Source organism: Stegodyphus dumicola, chromosome 3 (genome assembly GCF_044657685.1).
Source record: "Stegodyphus dumicola isolate Sdum_Otavi_A_Nest chromosome 3, ASM4465768v1".
NCBI classification, from domain to species: Eukaryota; Metazoa; Arthropoda; class Arachnida; order Araneae; family Eresidae; genus Stegodyphus; species Stegodyphus dumicola.
The window spans coordinates 119547803-119568265 of NC_140770.1; the positions used below are offsets into that span (position 1 = coordinate 119547803).

At 32.7% G+C, this 20463-nt stretch overlaps 1 protein-coding gene across 5 annotated transcripts in view; it reads left to right on the top strand.

Annotated features, from left to right (window-relative positions):
- Positions 1-20463, top strand: part of LOC118189900 (sorting nexin-32-like) — a 124816-nt gene that overhangs the window by 6014 nt on the left and 98339 nt on the right. For 4 of the 5 annotated variants that reach the window (XM_035360606.1, XM_035360607.2, XM_035360605.2 and 1 more), the window contains 2 exons: positions 61-285; positions 14652-14750. In XM_035360606.1, coding sequence (XP_035216497.1) covers positions 67-285; positions 14652-14750 — 318 coding nt within the window. In that variant the 5' untranslated portion in view covers positions 61-66. Of the gene's footprint in view, positions 1-60; positions 286-14651; positions 14751-20463 lie in introns of those variants that run through there. The other variant, XM_035360608.2, reaches the window with a different exon arrangement.

Consider the following 20463-nt stretch of genomic DNA (forward strand, 5'->3'; position numbering starts at 1 on the left):
AAAAACACTTTTACCTTTGTGTATAAAATCAATATTTATTTTTAAGTCTCTTATTTTCAGGTGAAAATGGAGGAAAATGATCCTAGCTCGGTAAACCATTGCAAAAATGATGATCCAAATTCATTTTCTGAACCTAATTCTCCAACTCTGGAAACAGTCTCTGGCTTTTCAACATGTTCTTCCCCAGTGCCTCCAGAGCCATTTGAACCTTTGTTTTCTGTTAAGTTTTCAGGCACTGTTGAGAAAGATGGGGATATTGTAAAGTACACCATTAAGTCAATAAAAGTAATTATTCATTATTTTAAGTTAGTTTGATTATAAATTGTTAATGTGTTATGTACGAGGTGTTTAAATCATTGTACTTATCAGAATCAGTTTTCCGTGACATTATCATCTTCAAAGTAGTTCCCTTCAGCACTCGCATACTTCTGCATTGAGTTCTGCCTTTGCTGGTAACAAATTTTAGAAGAGGTTTTTGGAATGCCCATCATGAGATTCTCTGTTTTTGCCTGAACCTCTTTGACTGAAGTAAAATGGGTTTTCTTTAAGCAAGGTTTAACCTTAGGAAATAAAAAGAATGTTGGAGCCAAAACAGATGGATAAGAAGGATGCCCCATAACAATAATGTTTTTGCTGGTCAAAAACTGCTTGACAGATAGGGCTATGTGAGCAGATGCGTTGTCCCCGTTCAACAGGCATTCATCACTCCATGATTGTGAGCCTTTTTTCCTTAATTTTTTTCATTAAGTCATTTTAGTACTTCAGTGTAATAGTGTTGATTAACAGTCTGACCACTGGGGACCATCTCAATCATTACAGTTCCAAGCAGTTGTTTCAAACTCCACTCTTTTTTCAAGCTATATGCTTAGTTTCTTTCTTTCTCTTTTTTTTTTTTTTTTTTTTTTTTTTTTTTGGCGTGTGTGTGTGTGTCATGCCTCGTATAAAGTTTTATATTTGTAGCTTAATTGACATTTTTCCTTGTTTGGTTTTGAAGCATTTTTGATGTGGCAATGTATTCTGAGAATTGAAGTTACAAGATATTTTTTAACATTTTAATGAGATTTCCATCAGGACATAAAGGTGTAAAACTAAAATGGGGGGAGTAAAATTAATACATTTAAAATTTTAAAATTCCTATAAGTGGCATTATTTTAATGCAGACCAGAATCAAGTAATGTAAGTTAATTTCATTATTTTTTCATGTAATCTAAATGGTGATTACATCTAGCTACAGATTGTTACGTCCCTCTGAAGCCAGATGGCGCTGCTATTGTTTGTGTTAAAAAAATAATGTTGATGTGGGGGTGTTGGCTTCAATGGCGAAGCAGAGAGTGATTGTGGGAGCCTGAGCGTCTTCTAAAAATTAGTATAATAAAGATATGTTACAGAGTAGTTTGTTAATTAGTTAATTAAAAGTTACAGTCCATTTAGAATTCGCCGGACCATTTGAGTGGTCCTTCGAACCGGAGAGATATCAGCTAAGTAAATAATCTAGTGCAAAACAGTGAGTTTGCCATTTTGTTTCAATGGAATTTGTGTTTGTGGATTATAGCCAGTTGCTGAAAGAAAGGGGTAAGTAAAAAAACCCTTGAAACTATTCGATATTAACTGTTGCATTTAGTAAATTCTGAATTAAGTTTGTGTGATAATTTGTTATTGATAAGTGTAGCGAAAATGGCTACAAAACTGAAAGATGTTCTCACTAAAAAGATAACTCAAAAAACTATCTTATCGAAGTTGCAAAAGAAACTTTGTGAGCCAGATTTAAGTGTTAGTGATTTAGAATTGTTAAAAACTAAATTTAACAATCTGCAAAATGAATTCGATAATGTTTCTGATTCTATTATCAATTTAAGTAGTGAAGAAAATATCAAAAAAGTCTTCAGTGAGCAAGATGAAATCAATAGTAGTATTATTGATATAAAATTTGAAATAAATAATAGATTGTTGAACGTTGTTAAAGAAAATAAAGTAGAAAATGCAGTAATTTCTGAAAATACTGTTGTTCATTTACCTAAGATTTCATTACCAATATTTTCAGGAGAAATGCATTCTTGGCTTTCCTTTAATTATATTTTAAAATCGAGTATTGATCAAAACCCAAATTTATCAGATGCTGTAAAATTGCAGTATTTGAAATCAGTACTGAAAGGAGATGCTTTTAGAATTATCCAAACGATAGCTATAACGGATAATAATTATAAGTTAGCGTGGTCTCTCCTTGAAGAAAGATACTCGAATGCTAGAGAACAAGTGTATGCTCATCTTAAAAGATTTATGAGTATTCCCGTTATTCAAAACGAGTCAGCTTCTGCGGTTCTAAATTTAATTGATGTCATGAGTGAAGTTGTAAGATCGTTAGAATGTTTAGAAGAAAAGTTAGATGGGGTTTCATCTGCTATATTTGCTTTTATTCTTAGCCAGAAACTTTATCAGAATACTAAGTTATGGTGGGAAAGGAATTTAATGAAAGAAAGAATACCGAACATTACAGAGTTATTAGAATTTCTAAAGGATCACGCGAGGACATTAAACGCTTCTAGAATTCCAGTAATGTCTAAATCAAAAGTTTCAGTAAGTTGACCAAAGGTTTCTTTAATGGTTACGTGTGTGACTGAGAAACGAGCCTTAATTTGTAAACTGTGTAATGTGGAACATAAATTATTTAAATGCCCTAAATTTCAAAATTTCAGCTTAAAGGAAAGAGTCGAGTATGTTAAAAAGCACAACTTATGTTTCTGCTGTTTTGGAAATCATGGAGTGAGAAATTGCCCTTCAAATTACTCTTGTAGGCTATGCAGAAAAAAGCACTATTCGTTACTGTGTTATGAGCGAGAAAAAGTTTCGATTTCCCAAAATAGAGACAGTTGCGAAATCGCCTCTCTGTCGGATCAAAAGTCAGATGCCAGTTCGTCTACGGAAGTAGCGAAACTGAACAATGCTCACACAGAGCCATTTATAAATAAGGATAACGAGTGTCTTATGACAGCTAATGTAAATAAAAATTTTAATGCAGTTAATATCCTACTATCGACAGCGATTGTTTATGTTAAGGGAAATGAAGGAGAAATATTTCCAGCCAGAACTTGGCTTGACAGTGGAAGTATGATTCATCTTTGTTTATCGGAATTAGCTGAGAAGCTTCATTTGGAAAGAGGAAATGTAAACGTATCAGTAGGATGTTTATCTGAGATTTCAACAACGGTGAAATCAAAAATAAGTGCGGTTATTTTAAATAGAGGAAACACATACAGTCGTAAACTAGATTTTTTCGTAATTCCGAAAATTACTCATTTGATGCCTTCTAGACAAATTGATGTCTGTAATATTGAGATTCCACAAGGAGTTACGTTAGCTGATCCAGACTTTCACAAACCGTGTAAAATTCAGTTACTTCTAGGATCTGAAATATTTTTCGATTTGATAAGATCCGGGCAAATATGTACCAAATACAAATTTAGTGTTACAAAATTCATCATTTGGTATTTGGTAAGTGGTAGCATTGAAGATTTACCACATGAGAAACAATTAATGCATTGTGGGTTAATTTATGACAATGTCGAAGCACAGTTGAAGAAGTTTTTTGATTTGGAATCAATTGGTATTAGAGATGATCCCAGTTCTTATGATGAAGATAAAGCATTAGAGATATTCAACAAAACTGTTAGTTTCAAAGATGGTCGGTATATTGTTAACCTGCCTTGGAAGAAAAGTTGGGAACATTTAGGTGACAATTTTGGTGTCGCAGAAAGAAGAATAAAGATCCTGATGAGGAAAATGCAGCATGATAATGCATTATACTTAAAATATAGAGAAACTTTAGAAGAGTACCTAAATCAAGGGATAATAGAAAGAGTATTAGATTCTACAAAACCAGTAAACAAGCCAGTTTTTTATATGCCGCATCAGGCAGTTTATAGAGAAGAAAGCATTACGACAAAAATGCGTATTGTATTTGATGCGAGCTCACATGAAATAGGTAGTCTGTCCATGAATGATTGTTTGTGGCCAGGTATTAATCTGAATCAAAATATATTTCACTTGGTGATATATTTTAGTCTTAATAAAGTTGCAATATTAGGAGATATCGAAAAAGCATTTTTACAGAACGTGTTAGCTGAGAAAGATCGAGATGCAGTTAGATTTTTATTTGTTAAGAATATTGATACACCTTTGCAGAATACCGAGGATCAGCTAGAGGTGTATAGATTTAAGCGTGTGCTCTTTGGTGTTAATTCCAGTCCTTTTTTGTTAGCGGCAACTATAAAGCTGCATATCCAAAAGTACAGAAATCTGTATCCCGATACCTTTCAAATTCTTGATACATGTATGTATGTTGATGATCTTGTTACAGGAGCAGATGATGTATCAGAAGCCTTAAAAACTTCAAGGGAAGCAAAGGAAATTATGCGTGGAGCTGGGATGAATCTACACAAATGGGTGACGAATGATAGTCATTTAGCTAAAATATGGGAAGAAGAAAATTTTGACATTCATCCGCTAAGCTCAAAGGACATACTAAAGGTATTAGGAATTCAATGGAACATTCAGGAAGATAGTTTGAGTATAGAGACTTCTTGTTTGACGGAAATTTCGAGGAGAAAAAAAAGTACCAAACGCTTCATCCTGCAAACAGCTGGAAAAATATATGATTCTCTTGGACTCATCACACCATTCACTGTTAGAATAAAACTTTTACTACAAAAGCTATGGTTACGTAAATTACCATGGGATGAAGAGCTTCCTTCTGATTTGAACGACGAGTGGTCTCAGTGGTGTAGCGAGCTTTCAGAACTTAGTAACATTAGTGTTCCAAGATTTGCTTTGGATTCATGTGATGAAAATATAGAGATCCATGTTTTTTCTGACGCAAGTCAAAGGTTGTATGGTGCAGCCGTTTACGTAAAGGTACAGAATCAAGAAAAATTTCTGTGAATTTGCTGGCTTCCAAGAGCAGAGTTTCACCTGTCAAAAAAGTTTCCTTGCCTCGACTTGAATTGCTGGGTGCACTGATTGCTGCAAGATTGGGAACGGAAGTTAAAAAAGTTTTAGATCGTAAAGGTTCATCTAATATCTTTTTTTTTTGGAGTGATTCTAAAGTTACACTGTATTGGATTAAAGGATCAAGCAGAAGATGGAAGTCTTTCATTCAAAATCGCATTGATGAGATTCAGAAGTTAACTAATCCAGATTCGTGGTTTTATTGTTCAACCAAGGACAATCCAGCCGATCTTCTAACACGTGGAGTTAGTGCCTCTTTTCTAGTGAACAATTCTAAGTGGTGGACTTGTGCAGAATTTTTTACAGAGCTGCATCTTCCCTACAAGTGCTTACAACCAACAGTTCCAGAGGTTGAGAACCTAACACCAAGTGAAAGGGAATCCTTTGTGCAAGAAAGCAAAAGTTTGAGTGACATTAATGACATTTCTGAGAGAACTATGTTGATTGACATGAACTCTAACGTTTTAGATGAACTCTTGAATATTAGTAACAATTATTATAGAATGGTTAATGTTCTTTCTTATATTTTTAGGTTTATTTGTAATTGCAGGAAAGGTGGATCGAGAAAGGTAGGCCCTCTTCAACTAGAGGAGGTAAGAATAGCTAAGGAAATGTTTATTAAGCATGAGCAGAGGGTTCTATTTTGTAAAAAGGACATAGCAGGTAACTTAAAAAATTTACATCCCTTTGTTGATCGTAAAGGAATAATTCGTGTTGGTGGCCGTCTTGAAAAAGCTTCTTTACCATTTTCTCAGAAATATCCTGCAATCCTTCAAAAAAATTCTAAGCTAAGTAAGATTTATTTTTCTAGTGTGCACAGAAGATTGTTGCATGTTGGCCCACAAGGATTATTGAATGCAGTACGTTTAAAATTTTGGCCATTAGGTGGTAGAGACTTGGCGCGAAAAACAGTACATCTTTGTGTTACATGCTTTAAATGCAAACCGATTTTGACTTCACAGATTATGGGCAATTTACCATACAAGACAGTTAATAGATCACCCCCATTTAGTGTTTCAGGTTTGGATCTATGCGGTCCCTTTTATGTGACTTACAAGCATCAGAGAAAGGGCGTGCTAAATAAAATTTACATTTGTGTATGTATATGTTTTGTAACACGAGCTATTCATCTTGAGCCTTTGTCAGATTTAACTTCTAGTGCTTTAATTGCCACTCTTAAGCGTTTCATGGCCAGATGTGGCAAATGTGCAAAAATATTCACTGATAATGCCCCTAATTTTTTAGGAGCAAATTCTCTGTTGAAGAAATTTTACAATGAAATTAATTTTCCTGATAAAAACTTCATATTTCACGTACGAAAGAATAGACTGGAACTTTATACCTCCCAAGTTCCCTCATTTCGGAAGGTTATGGGAAGCCGGTGTAAAGTCCGTAAAGTATCATTTAAAGAGAACGATAGGAAATTATGCGTTTTACATATGAGGAGTTTGAAACTATAATTGTGCAGGTAGAGGGAATACTAAATTTGAGACCTCTTACACCTATTTCCAATGATTTTGATTGTTATGATGTTTTGACCCCAAGTCATTTCTTAATAGGGAGATCAATACAGATGATTCCGGAGCCAATGATAATAGACGTAAATGAAAATCGGTTAAGCCGATGGCAGAGAACAACGAAAGTAGTTCAGATTATCTGGAAGAAATGGTCAAATGACTATTTAGGAACTCTGCAGCAAAGAAACAAATGGATGATAGAGAAGGACAATATTTCTGTTGGTACAATGGTACTCGTCAAGGAGGATTATCTGCCAATTTGCAAATGGATATTAGGTCGGGTTATTAAAGTCTATCATGGATCTGACAATAAAGTAAGAACGGTTAAAATCAAAACAAAATCAGGAGAATTAAAAAGAGCGATAACAAAGATCGCCGTTCATCCGATAGAAAACTGAAATGATATTTTTGCATATGTATTGTATTGTTATAGTATTGTAATAGCTGTAGTTGTAGTAATAGTATATTATGTTGTTTATAAGTATATTAACTTTGTTTAAGAATGTTTGTATAATTTCTTGAAATTTTGTAATTTCAATCCGGAGTGTTACGTCCCTCTGAAGCCAGATGGCGCTGTTATCGTTACTGTTAAAAAAAATAATGTTGATGTGGGGGAGTTGGCTTCAATGGCGAAGCAGAGAGTGATTATTGGAGCCTGAGCGTCTTACTTTATTTCATCTAAATATATCAATTTAAGGTAGATTCATGTAATGAAATATAAATTTAATATGAATATTTTTGATTTATTAAATTTAATTAGTACTAAAAATACATGCTAAATTATTGTTTAAAATTTGTTAAAATAATTAATACTTAAAATAATTTTTATAAATATTATATTAAAATACTTAAAAATGAAACTAATCTATAAAGTTAGTTATTAAGTTATTTTATATATTAAATGGATTTTGGAAAAAATCATATTTCCAAAATCAATGCAAATCACATGTTAGCAATTATTTCACTGCTGAAACATGACTTAATTGACGAACAGGTTGGTGCTTAGACTTTCCGCATATAATCGAAAAAATAGTGTGAAGAAAGCATTAGGATTACTATGAAATTTTATAATCTATAATTATGCGATATTTAAGTGGGTAATATTAAAAAACACTAAATATCAAATCCATTAATTTTGTCGTTTTCCATTAATTTTTATTGATTGCAAATTTCAATTTTATTACTTGTCGTTTGGTAGCTATTCTTCCAAACACTGTGTAATTCGCGTTTTTTAAAATATTGCCGTTATGTATGTCTATTAGATTATCTCAATAAATGAATGTTGGAAATTAGGTTTTGTTTTTTATTAAATTTAAGTATAGTATATTCATTATATTTAAATAATTATTTATTATTTTTGAAGTAAGGATGAATTAATTTGAATTAATATGCTGACACAATATGAAACATTTTACTGCGTACAGAACAAAAAGTACAATTTTTGTTAAGATATGATTGAGCGTGAAGTTTTTATCCCCATTGACGAATAAAAATGGGGCGATTTTAAGAATTCCGAGGAAAGGTCAATGTTAAAAGACGATGCATATCCATCCATATTTAATGGGTGTCCAATATATATGACGGAAAACTCGCCGACGGTTAGGAGAAGCAGAACGGAAAAATTAATGGAAAACGACAAAATTAATGGATTTGATAAATTACTAATAAATGTTGACATCAAAATTAGAGAGACTGTGAACAAAAATACAAAATTCATAATCTATAAAAATTCTGATGAACTGTGTGTTATGATTTTACATTTTCCCCGTGCATTAAAAAATGCTTGGTATCCTAGTATTCCTAGTATTACGGTACACTCAGGATTTGGCGGCATTGACATTACAAATGTTTTATCGAGCCCAATAAATATTTTTTGTAAATATAATCTTGGGAGCATTGTTTGAAATTCTATTCAGTTGAAATATTTCTTCTAGGTCATTTAAAAAAAAGATTCTATTAAATTATCAGAAGAACCGTCGAAAGGTTTAATGCAGTTGTATAAATCTCTGAAAAGGTTAGACTTAACTGCTGTTCGAGTGATTGACATTCCATGTGCATATTATTTACTGGATAATTATATAAACGACCATCTGAGCTCGAGGATTGCCTGCTTTGGCTAGCTGCCAAATTCAAACAAGTTAGTTAACAGTGCAATAATTTCAGACTCCATCTTATTTTCAGAAATATTTTCTTCACGGTTTTGTAATTCACCATCGGAATTAAATATTGGAGAGTTTCAATACAGCAAGAGATCGATGGACAAGAATATAATGATGGCAGTTTATTTTGAATTGAGGAGAAATCATCGTGGTAAATGCGAATATCTGCTCTACAATGCAACATGCTAAAATCTTTCATACAGTGAAATAGTGTTCTGTTTTGGTGTTTTATGTTTGCGGTGATTAAACTGACCCAGCGGTGCAATATTTGGATACACGAATTCGGTTGTAACGTCCTAAGTGCTATATCGTATATCACTCGTATTAAACGAACAGGTTGGTGCTTAGACTTTCCGCATATAATCGAAAAAATAGTGTGAAGAAAGCATTAGGATTACTATGAAATTTTATAATCTATAATTATGCGATATTTAAGTGGGTAATATTAAAAAACATTAAATATCAAATCCATTAACTTTGTCGTTTTCCATTAATTTTTATTGATTGCAAATTTCAATTTTATTACTTGTCATTTGGTAGCTATTCTTCCAAACACTGTGTAATTTGCATTTTTTAAAATATTGCCGTTATGTATGTCTATTAGATTATCTCAATAAATGAATGTTGGAAATAAGTTTTGTTCTTTATTAAATTTAAGTATAGTATATTCATTATATTTAAATAAGTATATTAAGTAAGTCATTTAAGTATAGTATATTAATAATTTAAGTATATTCTTCGCTTACATTTTATGTGCTTGTGATAACAAAGAAATTCATAATAAATAGAAACAATATTTCACCGTGTGCTATTTAACGAAGAGCTTGCTTTAACATACTTAGCTTACTATCGTGTACTATATTATTTTAATTATTCAAAAGAAAAGTTATTGAATATAAAAAGTGTATGAAATGATCATTGTAATCTACCACTATTCTAAAATGTAGAAACTACTGGTAAGTAAATACATTTACATATGATCGAAAGAAATGGTGTTAAGAAACATCAGCATTACTAGTAAATACTGCAATCCATAATTCTTGCACTTTTAAATGCTTGCTATTTAAAAAGCGCAAATATATTTTAATTAATAAGAAATTTTAGTTCTATTACCTTCCTTCTGCTATTTATACTTTCAAACACTGCTAGTTCATGTTTTTTCTGAAATAGTACTGTCATGTATGTTGTTTGTTAAGTTATTATTTCATTTTAGATATGAATATGGGAAGTTTTTTTTGGTTATTAGATTTAGGTATATTTTTGTATGAAATATTTTTGATCGCATATATTAACTACTTTATACAGTCTTTCATTTGCATATCTCGGAAATATAGAAGTTAATGGTTATATTTTTTACTATGAAACGCGAATAAATTTATACTTAAATTCAGGTAAAATACTGATTATGTTAGCTTACGCTTCCTAATTTATCATGACGGGCAATTTTCATTGTCTCCGAGATTTAACAGAAATAAATGTGATAATGCTGTTATAATCAGAAAATTCTTTACCCACATATATAGCTTTACTTTTATTTGTGGCTGATTGAGTTTTCTTTACTTAAAAACCTACTATTATTGTTATATATTTATAATAACCACTTTCATAATTAATCTCACTTACATACTAAAGTATCAAATAAAAAATGACGAAATCTTAAATAATCTGGGCCTACCAGCGGCCGAGCAGTAAAGTCGCTGAACACTGGTAATTCGGTTCGAATCCCGCGAACGGGCTGGCTGCATTGGTTTTCCCCATGTGTAACGTGTATACGAGCCAGTTTCCCTTAGAAAGTCCTCCACGAAGACAACCCTTCCCTTAGGCAGATAGCCCTAGTGTGCTTTGCCGTAGTTAAATACACCAACACCACTTAAATAATCTGTACTTAATTTAAGTTAATTAAAAAATATAGTTTAAAGTACTGAAAATAATTAAGGCTATTATTAATTATACATATTTAGTCTAAAGAGAAAAAAATGTATTATCTTCTGGTTTTCACAAAATGATAAAATATTTAAACTTTAGAAAAATACAAGGAATTTAAAATTTTAAAAAAAGAAGAAAAATGCATTAATTATTAAGCTTATTTTTCTGCATAAATCAATATGTAACACAAGGACGTCATAACATTTTCACAACTGTTGCAAAAAGGTTGAATTTTGCGAGAATTTAGGCGTCGTTAAGACGTCATGATACGATGCTTTCACAACCAAAATATAATGTGAGAAAAATGCAATAATGACGTCTATTCAACATAAACATCATCTGCAAAGGTGTAATAAAGACATCTTTGCAACGTTTGCAAAACAGTGGAGTTTCGCAAAAATTATTACTATGTATTTCTCCTGATGAGGAGGGACCTTTAGCTGCCCTCGAAATCTATTGAGTGTTTCAATATACTTACGCTAAATACAGTCAAAAGTCGTTAATTCGGACACCCATAATCCGGAATGATCTATAATCCGCACCTCAAAGCTACAAACTTTCTGAGCATGCATCGCGTTCACGCATGCGCACAGGCGTTTACGAGTGCACGTAAGACCTTTACGGCTGCGAATATGTTTTTGCACATGCACGTTTAATGTGTAACAGACGGTATAATCTAAGCAAAAATTATTTAATTCAGTTAATGTTGCAGATTGCGTTGTTCCGTAATCTTCGAATTGGATCCGGCTTATTATTTTTTGCGGACTGTTAGAGCAATTTCATAAAAGTAAGCTTGAACTTTCGATTATGTCAAATAGAATTTCCGATATATATTTACTAATATGTAATTTGTATCTACAAAGCGAAAGTATGTTTTGAAATCCGAAATCTGTTTATCAATTTCACGCAGCGGATTGGAAGTTGATCTGTCAGCACTATCCTTATCTTCAGGGCAGATGTTTTTATTTTATTTGGTTTATAATTCCTTACTAATTGTAGTATTTCATCTCGATGTACTCCGTCTTTGATATGATTTAAATCAAGTTCCTCATCATTATAATTCGCTTCCGATAGTGAAGAAAGTGACCCACAGGTTATTGAAAATGAAAACATTTCGATTGACAAATTAGTCGATATTCTCAACACAGCAATTATAGGACTTCAACAGTGGAACTTTGTAACTAAACAAGAAATTATGTCTGTTTAATAGAATTAAAGAGAAAGTATTATCACATGAAACGAAGCAACTTACATTGAAAGAAATGTTTAATAAAGTAAATAAATAAATATTAAGCTCTTTCTTTTTGTAAATTTTGATACCCTTTAGAGTATAATTGTTCTTTATTTCATAAATTACTGTTTCATATTTTTAATTTTGTAATTTCTGCATGCCATCTTACCAGATTTAAACTGATGATCTATAATCCGGAAAAATCAATAATCCGGAATCACCGAAGTCCCGACGAGTCCGGATTAACGACTTTTGACTGTACAAGGTTGTTTTTACGATTTTGATATGTATCCTTGTTTAAATGGAAGTATTGTTATCATATCATAAATAGTGTCAGCTATTTGCAGTATATCATTCATGTACTCTGGCCAATGCCTTGATGAGGATTCCGAATTAAAAAAAAAATATTGTTAATTATATATGCTGTTGGTCAAATGCTGTTAAAAATTATAAGACTTCAATTTACCGTAATTTCCGGAAGAAAGGCCGCATCAGCGTAAACGCGCACTCGAGAAAAATGGCGGGGAAAAAATTTAAATTACACAGAAACGCCGCAATAGATTAAATTGCGCGCGAGAGATCGTCGTGGGCCATATAGATGTAAAAACTCGACCTAAGTCCTGATATATGACATACCAGTTAAGAAAAATGCATGAAATGAAACCATAACTGAAAAATAAATTAAAGGTAAGAAATGTGGAAAATATATTTACGTTCACGTATATACTTTTATTTACCCACTAAAGAAGTCCATATTTGTAATACTCAGACAATATTATAAAAAATGTCTCAACAGCGAAATATTAAATTTGGATGACAAAAGGAAATTTTAAATTTTACTTACGAATTACAGCAAACTATACATCATATGAAGCCATCAAAATCTGATTCTTCATTATCTGAATTAAAAAGATTTAGTAAATCCTGATATAAGTCCAAGTCTTCCAGATCGTCACATTCATCCTCTTGGTTTACAGTCTTTTTACCTAAGGATATAATTTCAGCTTCTTTGAACACTGCTATTATTGGCGATGTTTCTACCGATTTCCACGCACTTCCTGCCCACTTTGTAATTTCTTCATAAGATGCTCTACGCATTTTACCGCTTTTGGTTTACGTATGCAATCCTTCACTAATCCAACACTCCCACCCATTCGGACTTCAGCTTTGAAGTATTTATTATCTGACAAATATAACGGTTGTGAGATTTTTGTCAAACCACCAGGAATTATTGCTTCGGTCGTAGACAATTTTTGACATCTGGTTTTCACTGACTCAAAGAAATGGAATCCATTATCAATAACCCCTTTGGTTGGAAAAAAGATCCCATACGACACTGCCAAACTTTTTGTAGCCACTCATGCATGATTGTTTCGCACATCTAGCCATTCTCGTTTGCACAAATAATTACGTCATTAGGAAAACCTTCCTTCGGAATAGTCTTTCGTTTAAAAATGATCATCGGCTTTAGCTTGTCACCGTTTGCGACACAAGCTAACACACATGTAAATGACGTTCTTTCATGCCCCGTTCTAAACATAGATACAGTTTTTGCACCAGTTTCATCAACAGTTCTGTTTGCAGGAGAGTCGAAAGCTAACGGCGTTTCATCCATATTTATTATCTGTGACTGAAGAATTTTTTTTTTTTTTTTTTTTTTGTCAATAATAGCTGTCACATATTTTAGAAAAGATGACTTTTTATCCTGCCGGTCCATCGGTAATTGTTACCCAACTGTTGTTCTAGTACGCACAGAAATATTTTTTCTTTTCATAAATCTGCTACACCTCGTTTGAAATCATTTATGTTCATTCGTTTTGCTATAAATTTTGCTTGTAAGCGAATTTTTACAGTCGAAATTGCCATTCCCTTTCCTCGTTGCTTCTTTATCCAGTTTGCAAGGTCGTCCTCTAGATTTGGCCACCTTACATTACCACTTCTTTTGGCTCGTTTCTGTTGTGGCATATTTTTAAGAAGTTCTTTTTCAGTTCTCCAACGTTGAATACATCTGTCGTCCACTTCAAACTCTCAAGCTGCTGTTCGATTTCCAATTTGTTCAGCACGTGAGATTACATTAAGCTTAAAACCAGCAGTATAGCTTCTGTGCCGTTTAGAGACATTTTCAAAAATTTTCTACTCCCTTCTTACTTAAAAACTATTCAACAAGTACTTGTACCCAAACTGATGGGATCTGTATCTGGCAGAATGCCAAGAAAAATCCATTCATGCTGAAAGGGAAATACGTCAGAGTTCGTTATTGCGAGGCAGGTGGAGTCGTGTCCGCCTTTGAAAAAAATTGCAGAAAAGGCAGGGGAGGGGAGAGGATGGGTCCTGGAAGATTCATAGAATGGCAGAGGAGAGAGACTATTCAAACTGATGAGAATGTTGATTTGAAAAGGGAAAGAATGTTATTGTTCTGAGGTCTCGTTTAGGGTGAATAAGGCATGTAAGTCCGTTCAAGGGAAAGAATGTAAACAAAATAATGTTCGCAAAAAGCAACTGAGTGGTCTTTTGTGTGGGAACAGCACCAGTCTATGCACAATGACAAGGCCATCCAAACTATGTACAATGACCATCATAGGGACTATTTTATTTTTAGTGCACCTAAACGCCGCATGGGTATAAACGCCACACCCACTGAAAATTTAAGTTTTAAACACCTAAACGCTGCGGCGTTTCTTCCGTTCTTCCGGAAATTACGGTATATTTAATATTATATAAAGGTGCTTTTTTTTTTTCTTTTAGAAGAATGATGATGTTAGTTATGTGGTGCAAAGACAGTATTAATATTACATATAGGTTCTCTTTTCCTTTTAGAAGAATGGTGATGTTAGTTATGTAGTACAAAGACAGTATGAAGATTTTGAATGGCTTGAACATTGTTTACTGACATCAAATCCTTTACCTGGTCTTATTGTAAGTATTTTTTAATTCCATGTGTTTATTTTTGTGCATAATTGAACTTTTATAATGTAGTCACCTTAAAAAAACTCTCTAACCATTAGTACCTGTTACAGTCAAAAGTCGTTAATTCGGAAACCCATAATCCGGATCTCAAAGCTACAAACTTTCTGCGCATGCGTCGCATTGACGCCGCGGCGCGCAATGTATTGGAAGTTGATCTGTCAGCACTATCCTTATCTTCAGGGCAGATGTTTTTATTTTATTTGGCTTATAATTCCTTACTAAATGTAGTATTTCATCTCGACGTACTCCATCTTTGTATGATTTAAATCAAATTCCTCATCATTATAATTCGCTTCCGATAGTGAAGAAAGTGACACAGAGGTTATTGAAAACGAAAAAATTTTGATTGACAAATTAGTCGGTATTCTCAACACAGCAATTATAGGACTTGAACAGCGGAACTTTGTAACTAAACAAAAAATTATGTCTGTGTAATAGAATTAAAGAGAAAGTATTATCACATGAAACGAAGCAACTTACATTGAAAGAAATGTTTAATAAAGTAAACAAATAAATATTAAGCTTTTTCTTTTTGTAAATTTTGATACCCTTTAGATCATAATTGTTCTTTATTTCATAAATTACTGTTTCATATTTTTAGTTTTATAATTTCTGCATGCCATCTTACCAGGTTTAAACTGATGATCTATAATCCAGAAAAATCGATAATCCGGAAGCGCTGAAGTCCCAAGGAGTCCAGATTAATGACTTTTGACTGTATATGATACTGAATTTGTGGCGACATGGTTAAGGTATTTTCTCGCCATAAAATTCCAGTAAGAAACTGTGAGTTATGGTAAATACAGTACAAAATCCAAGATACAAAATGCACCTGCGTAAAGCGCACACAAAATATAAATACATAAAAAATAAATAAATTTTAAAAAAAAGTTGGTGGTGGCTTTGAGGTCCTGATATTAGATCATTCCGGATTTCAGACTTTGTACTATATAGGGCTGTCTATAGTACTAATGTTAAGTTTCAGAGCTGTGCATGCAGCTCTACGACACCTTAATTGCAACTCACGAGCTACTTGCGATCTTTTGACATCTGAAATGCGACTTATTTTGAATAAATATAGTTTAATTTTTTTTGATACAAATAAAATTTGAAATAGAAATCATGCAGTGCCACATTTCTTTATTAACCGCCAATTTAGTTTCTGATCTTTTGTGTGTAAAAATTTGATAGATTTCAAACTGTCCACTGCTGACTTATCATCAGAGCAACAAATACTTAAAATTACAAATAATTCCATTTCAAGTAATTCCTATTCCGGTTATGTAACTTTTTTAACAGGTAATGCAGGGTTTGTACAGTCCTTAAGTGTCCTTAAAAGTCCTTATATTTTTGGAATCGATTTTTGGTCCTTAAAAGTAGTTAATTTTGGCCAAAATCAGCAGAAGGTCCTTAATTTTAAACACCTGAAATTTCTGTCTGTTTTTACGACTGCCATTTTGAGTGTGAATTAGCATTTTGAGGAATATTTTTGGCGATTCACTGGCATATATGGTTATCTTTTGAATGGGTTTATGTGTTATAATTTGTTTCTGTTTCTAATATAATTGATGGGATACTCGAGTTTCTAAGCAAGAAGTGAAACATAAGCATTTTGAAAATCATTTTTTGTAATAAAGAGCTCTTAAACAATTTTCGCTTTTGGGGAATGTGAATTCTTTTATTAAACGGTCCTAAATTTGGCGACGTTTCAACATTTTGGTGATTTTAAGATCAGTTTCTATAGAAACTTTTTAATTCCGAGATCTGAGAATTTTTCGATGAATTTTTTAAAACATCATAATATTCATAAATTTCATTAAAATAATGGTAATATATTAAAATTATATTTACAAAAGAAATTAAAATAAAACATTTTTATTTTTTGCTGCCATATTATAAAGTTTCATTTTGGCAACTAATTATACAATATTTTAAATCTAAAAAATAAACAAGGTGTAATGCTATAAAGCACAATTTACAAAACAGTTCTTAGCAAAAGCAAAATTAGCTACGTAATTAATTAAAAATATCTTTTTCTTAATTTTTACATAGTAAGAGTTTATCCCATGTATCTGTCTCAGAATACTCAAAAATTTTAGAATGTGCATCAGTTTTCTCTATAAAATTAATTTTATACTTTTTCCCTCCTATTTTTTTCCAAAATATAGCCTTTTTTCTGTTACAGAAATGGTAGGGATAATTTTTCTTTAGGATTTTAGACATTGCAGATTGGAAGGATTTGAAGGCAAGATTTATAGACCCACGATTCTAGAAGATTCGAGAAATATCTGAAAAAATGAAAAATGTCTCCATGGTGCCAAGACGTAATGGATGTATTTTACAGAAAGTTTGCAATGAATTTCTTAATTTTTGGAGAACATCTGGAAGAACAATGAAAACATAATATTTGAATGTTTTACTTCTGATACTAGAATCTTAACATGTTTATCTTTGTAACGAACCTGCATTTATCCATGGTGGCCCGAAGAGCTAATCACAAAACATCCGGTGGTTCAGTTTTTCTAATGCTATTTATTATCCGTTATATTTACATATATTATGTCCTATTGTTAGGCGGACTAGCTTCACAGAAACCATATTGCCTAATCAAACGATATTTCGTTTCTACTTACATGCATCGCGTTATTTTCTGAATCAAGGTATCTAAAGGGTGCTACTGTGCCGTACGCCTTAGGGCTAGCGTCAGCAAATACATGAAGACTAACATTAGATTTTTTACTACTACCAAAATATTTTCTCGGAAGAGAAAAATCCTCCAACATCTTTAATTCAGCTTGCCAGCGACTCCAGTCCTTAATTATTTCTGATGGAAGGGTATCATCTCAGTCCACACCTAATGTCCAAATTTTTTGTAATAGAATTTTCATTTTCATCACAAAGGGTTGAAACACACCAATTGGATTGTAAACTTTGACCACCATTTGGAGAATAGTCCTTTTTGTGGCCTCAGCACTGTCATGGGATAAATTTCCTAAAAATTTGTAATTCAACTTGATCTTATCTGCTTCAGAGTTCCAGATTATGCCCAAAAATTTTGACTCTTTAGCTGGTTCTATGTTATAACCTTTTTCAATCCACCAGGAATTAAGTTCCTCGGAATTTGACCTTAATTTTCTCAAATTCATTTCAGCGTCTTTAAAAATCTTAACCGCGTCTGAGGATAATCGACATGCATCTTCAATCGTGTCTGCACCGTAGTATAAATCGTCTACATATAACGAGGAATCTAACATTTCATAACTTTGTGGATTTGTGCTTTTATATTTCTTAATGTGGAATTTTATTGTCATCGCTAAAATTGCTGGACTACAGCAAAGTCGTAATGGAAGACGTTTAAACCTTAAAACTATATTTTTCCTCACTATTCCCGAACCAAAGAAATTTTAAATATTCCCAATCCTTTTGTAAGATTCCTGTCATTAAAAAGGCCTTAGTTAAATCTCCGCTGAAAGCAATTTCATATTTCCGAAATTTTAAAATTATGTCCAAAACCACGGGGATCAAACTAGGTCCAATGTCTAAATAATCATTTAAGGACTTTACACCTTTGGCCCTAGAAGAGCTTGCGTCATAAACAATCCTACAACTTGTGGTTTCCTTAGGTTTTATTATTTCCCTGTGCGGCATAAAATATGATGCCTCCGTTATTTCCTGTGAACACTTCTCAACTATACCCTCCTTCATTTGCTCTTCAATTACGGATTTATACTGCTGATAAATCTCAGGATTTCTAATAAGTCTATTTTTAAGACTTTCAAATCGTCTTAATGCGACTCAAATTATTTTCTAACTGCCCTGCTTCCGATTTCCATAATAAACTGACATAGTATCTATTACCTTCTACCCGTATTTCCTTCTCAAAGCTCTGAATCATTTCCATCATCTCGTCAGAAATCGCTGAGTCATCGCTAAAGCCCATCAAATCTAAAGTCCATAACGATTGCAATGAATCAGTTACGCAAGAAGAAAGGTTTACTATTGCCGTGTTTTGAGATACTGGGACCCATCCAAACATAGTAGAAATCGCATAAATTTCCTTTCCTAATTGAATCTTTTCCCCCCTTACCATCTTCCAGTAATAATCCACACCTATTAGAATTCCAACGCTTCCTTTACATAAACAAGCAATTCGCAATCTGCACTCGTTCATTATTTTTAGTGTTTGTTTTAACAGCGTGGTCATATGCGCAGCCATAATGTCGTCAGTGACGAGACAGCTGATTTTTATTTTGTTCTTTTGCTTCGCATCCGAAACACAATTCAACAACCTTATATGTTTTAGGTACTGCGTATTTCATTCCGAAAGAATATATAGACAATGTTTTTTCTCCAACAAATTTTAAGTTTAATTTCTTAACTACACTAATATGAACAAAACTTCGTGTAGCACCACAATCGAAAATTAAATTAGTTAACTCTGACCTTCTGTCATAATGAGCTAACACTGAACAGGTTTGCAATAAAGCATTTTTCTTCAATGATTTATCACAAGGAACAACAGAAAGCATGTGTTCTTTCGGGGAGTTTAGTGTTTCATCTACTGAATTGTCTTGCGAGCTTTTGCACAATTCTTTTATGTTTTGATTTGAAGCCGTTCGCGTTTTGTTACGATTTGAACTACTCGTACATGGTGACTCATGATGCGACTTAAACCCGCATTTTAAATATTCCCTATCCAGTTAAGCAGTTAGTTTTATTCCTGCACGATTTCCATATGTGATATTTTCGAAAACAAATAAAACATCTATTTTCAGTACGTAACTTACATATTTTTTCTTTAATGCTTTTGTCACGAGAAAATGAATTATGGGACTTTTTGCAGAAGATGCATGCACGATTATCAACAGCATTGAAACTGGCAGTCGTAGGTACATTTCTGTGAATTTTTTTATAATCAGACTTAGCATGTTCGAAACGTGGAGGCAAGGTATTTCTTTTATCTTGCGTCAATAAACTCGACGCTTCACGACATTCAATTTCCCGCTTTATGAAGTCCAACAAGTCGGATACATTAATTTCTTCATTTATGTTTTTCCTTCGATTAAATTCCAGAACGAACTCTTCTGGAATAGCTTTTAACAACGTAGGTATTAATAACTGACCAAATGAACCTTTCGTAACTTCTTGTGTCTCCAAATTCCGGACTGCAATTTCGATTTCATCATATAACCTACGTAAAGCTTTAATATTATTTGAATTCTTAACTGGTTCTAAATTTAACAGTTTGTTCATGAATTGACTAATTATTATTTCTTTTTTCTCGAATCTATCCTTCAAAGTTTTTATACTCTCATCGTAATTTTTTGCATTTAATTCTAATGAAGATACTACATTACTCGCAGCACCTGTAAGTAATGTTTTCAAGTATGCGAATTTTTCTATCTTACTAAGACTTTCGTTTTTGTCTATAGTGCTTTCGTAACTGTTCCAAAACTCAGTAAATTTTTCAGGATCACTGAATATTTCTCTAAAACTAGTTTTGGAAGTTTTACTGTACTTTGTACATTTTGCAGTCTAACCAAGTTTTGTTCAGGATCTTTAATACTTATTTTATCCTCTTTCAACACTCGATTAATTCGTTTAACAGCTCGAAAACATTTTTCCTGATATTCCTCAGAACTAACTACATCCGCTTCTAGAG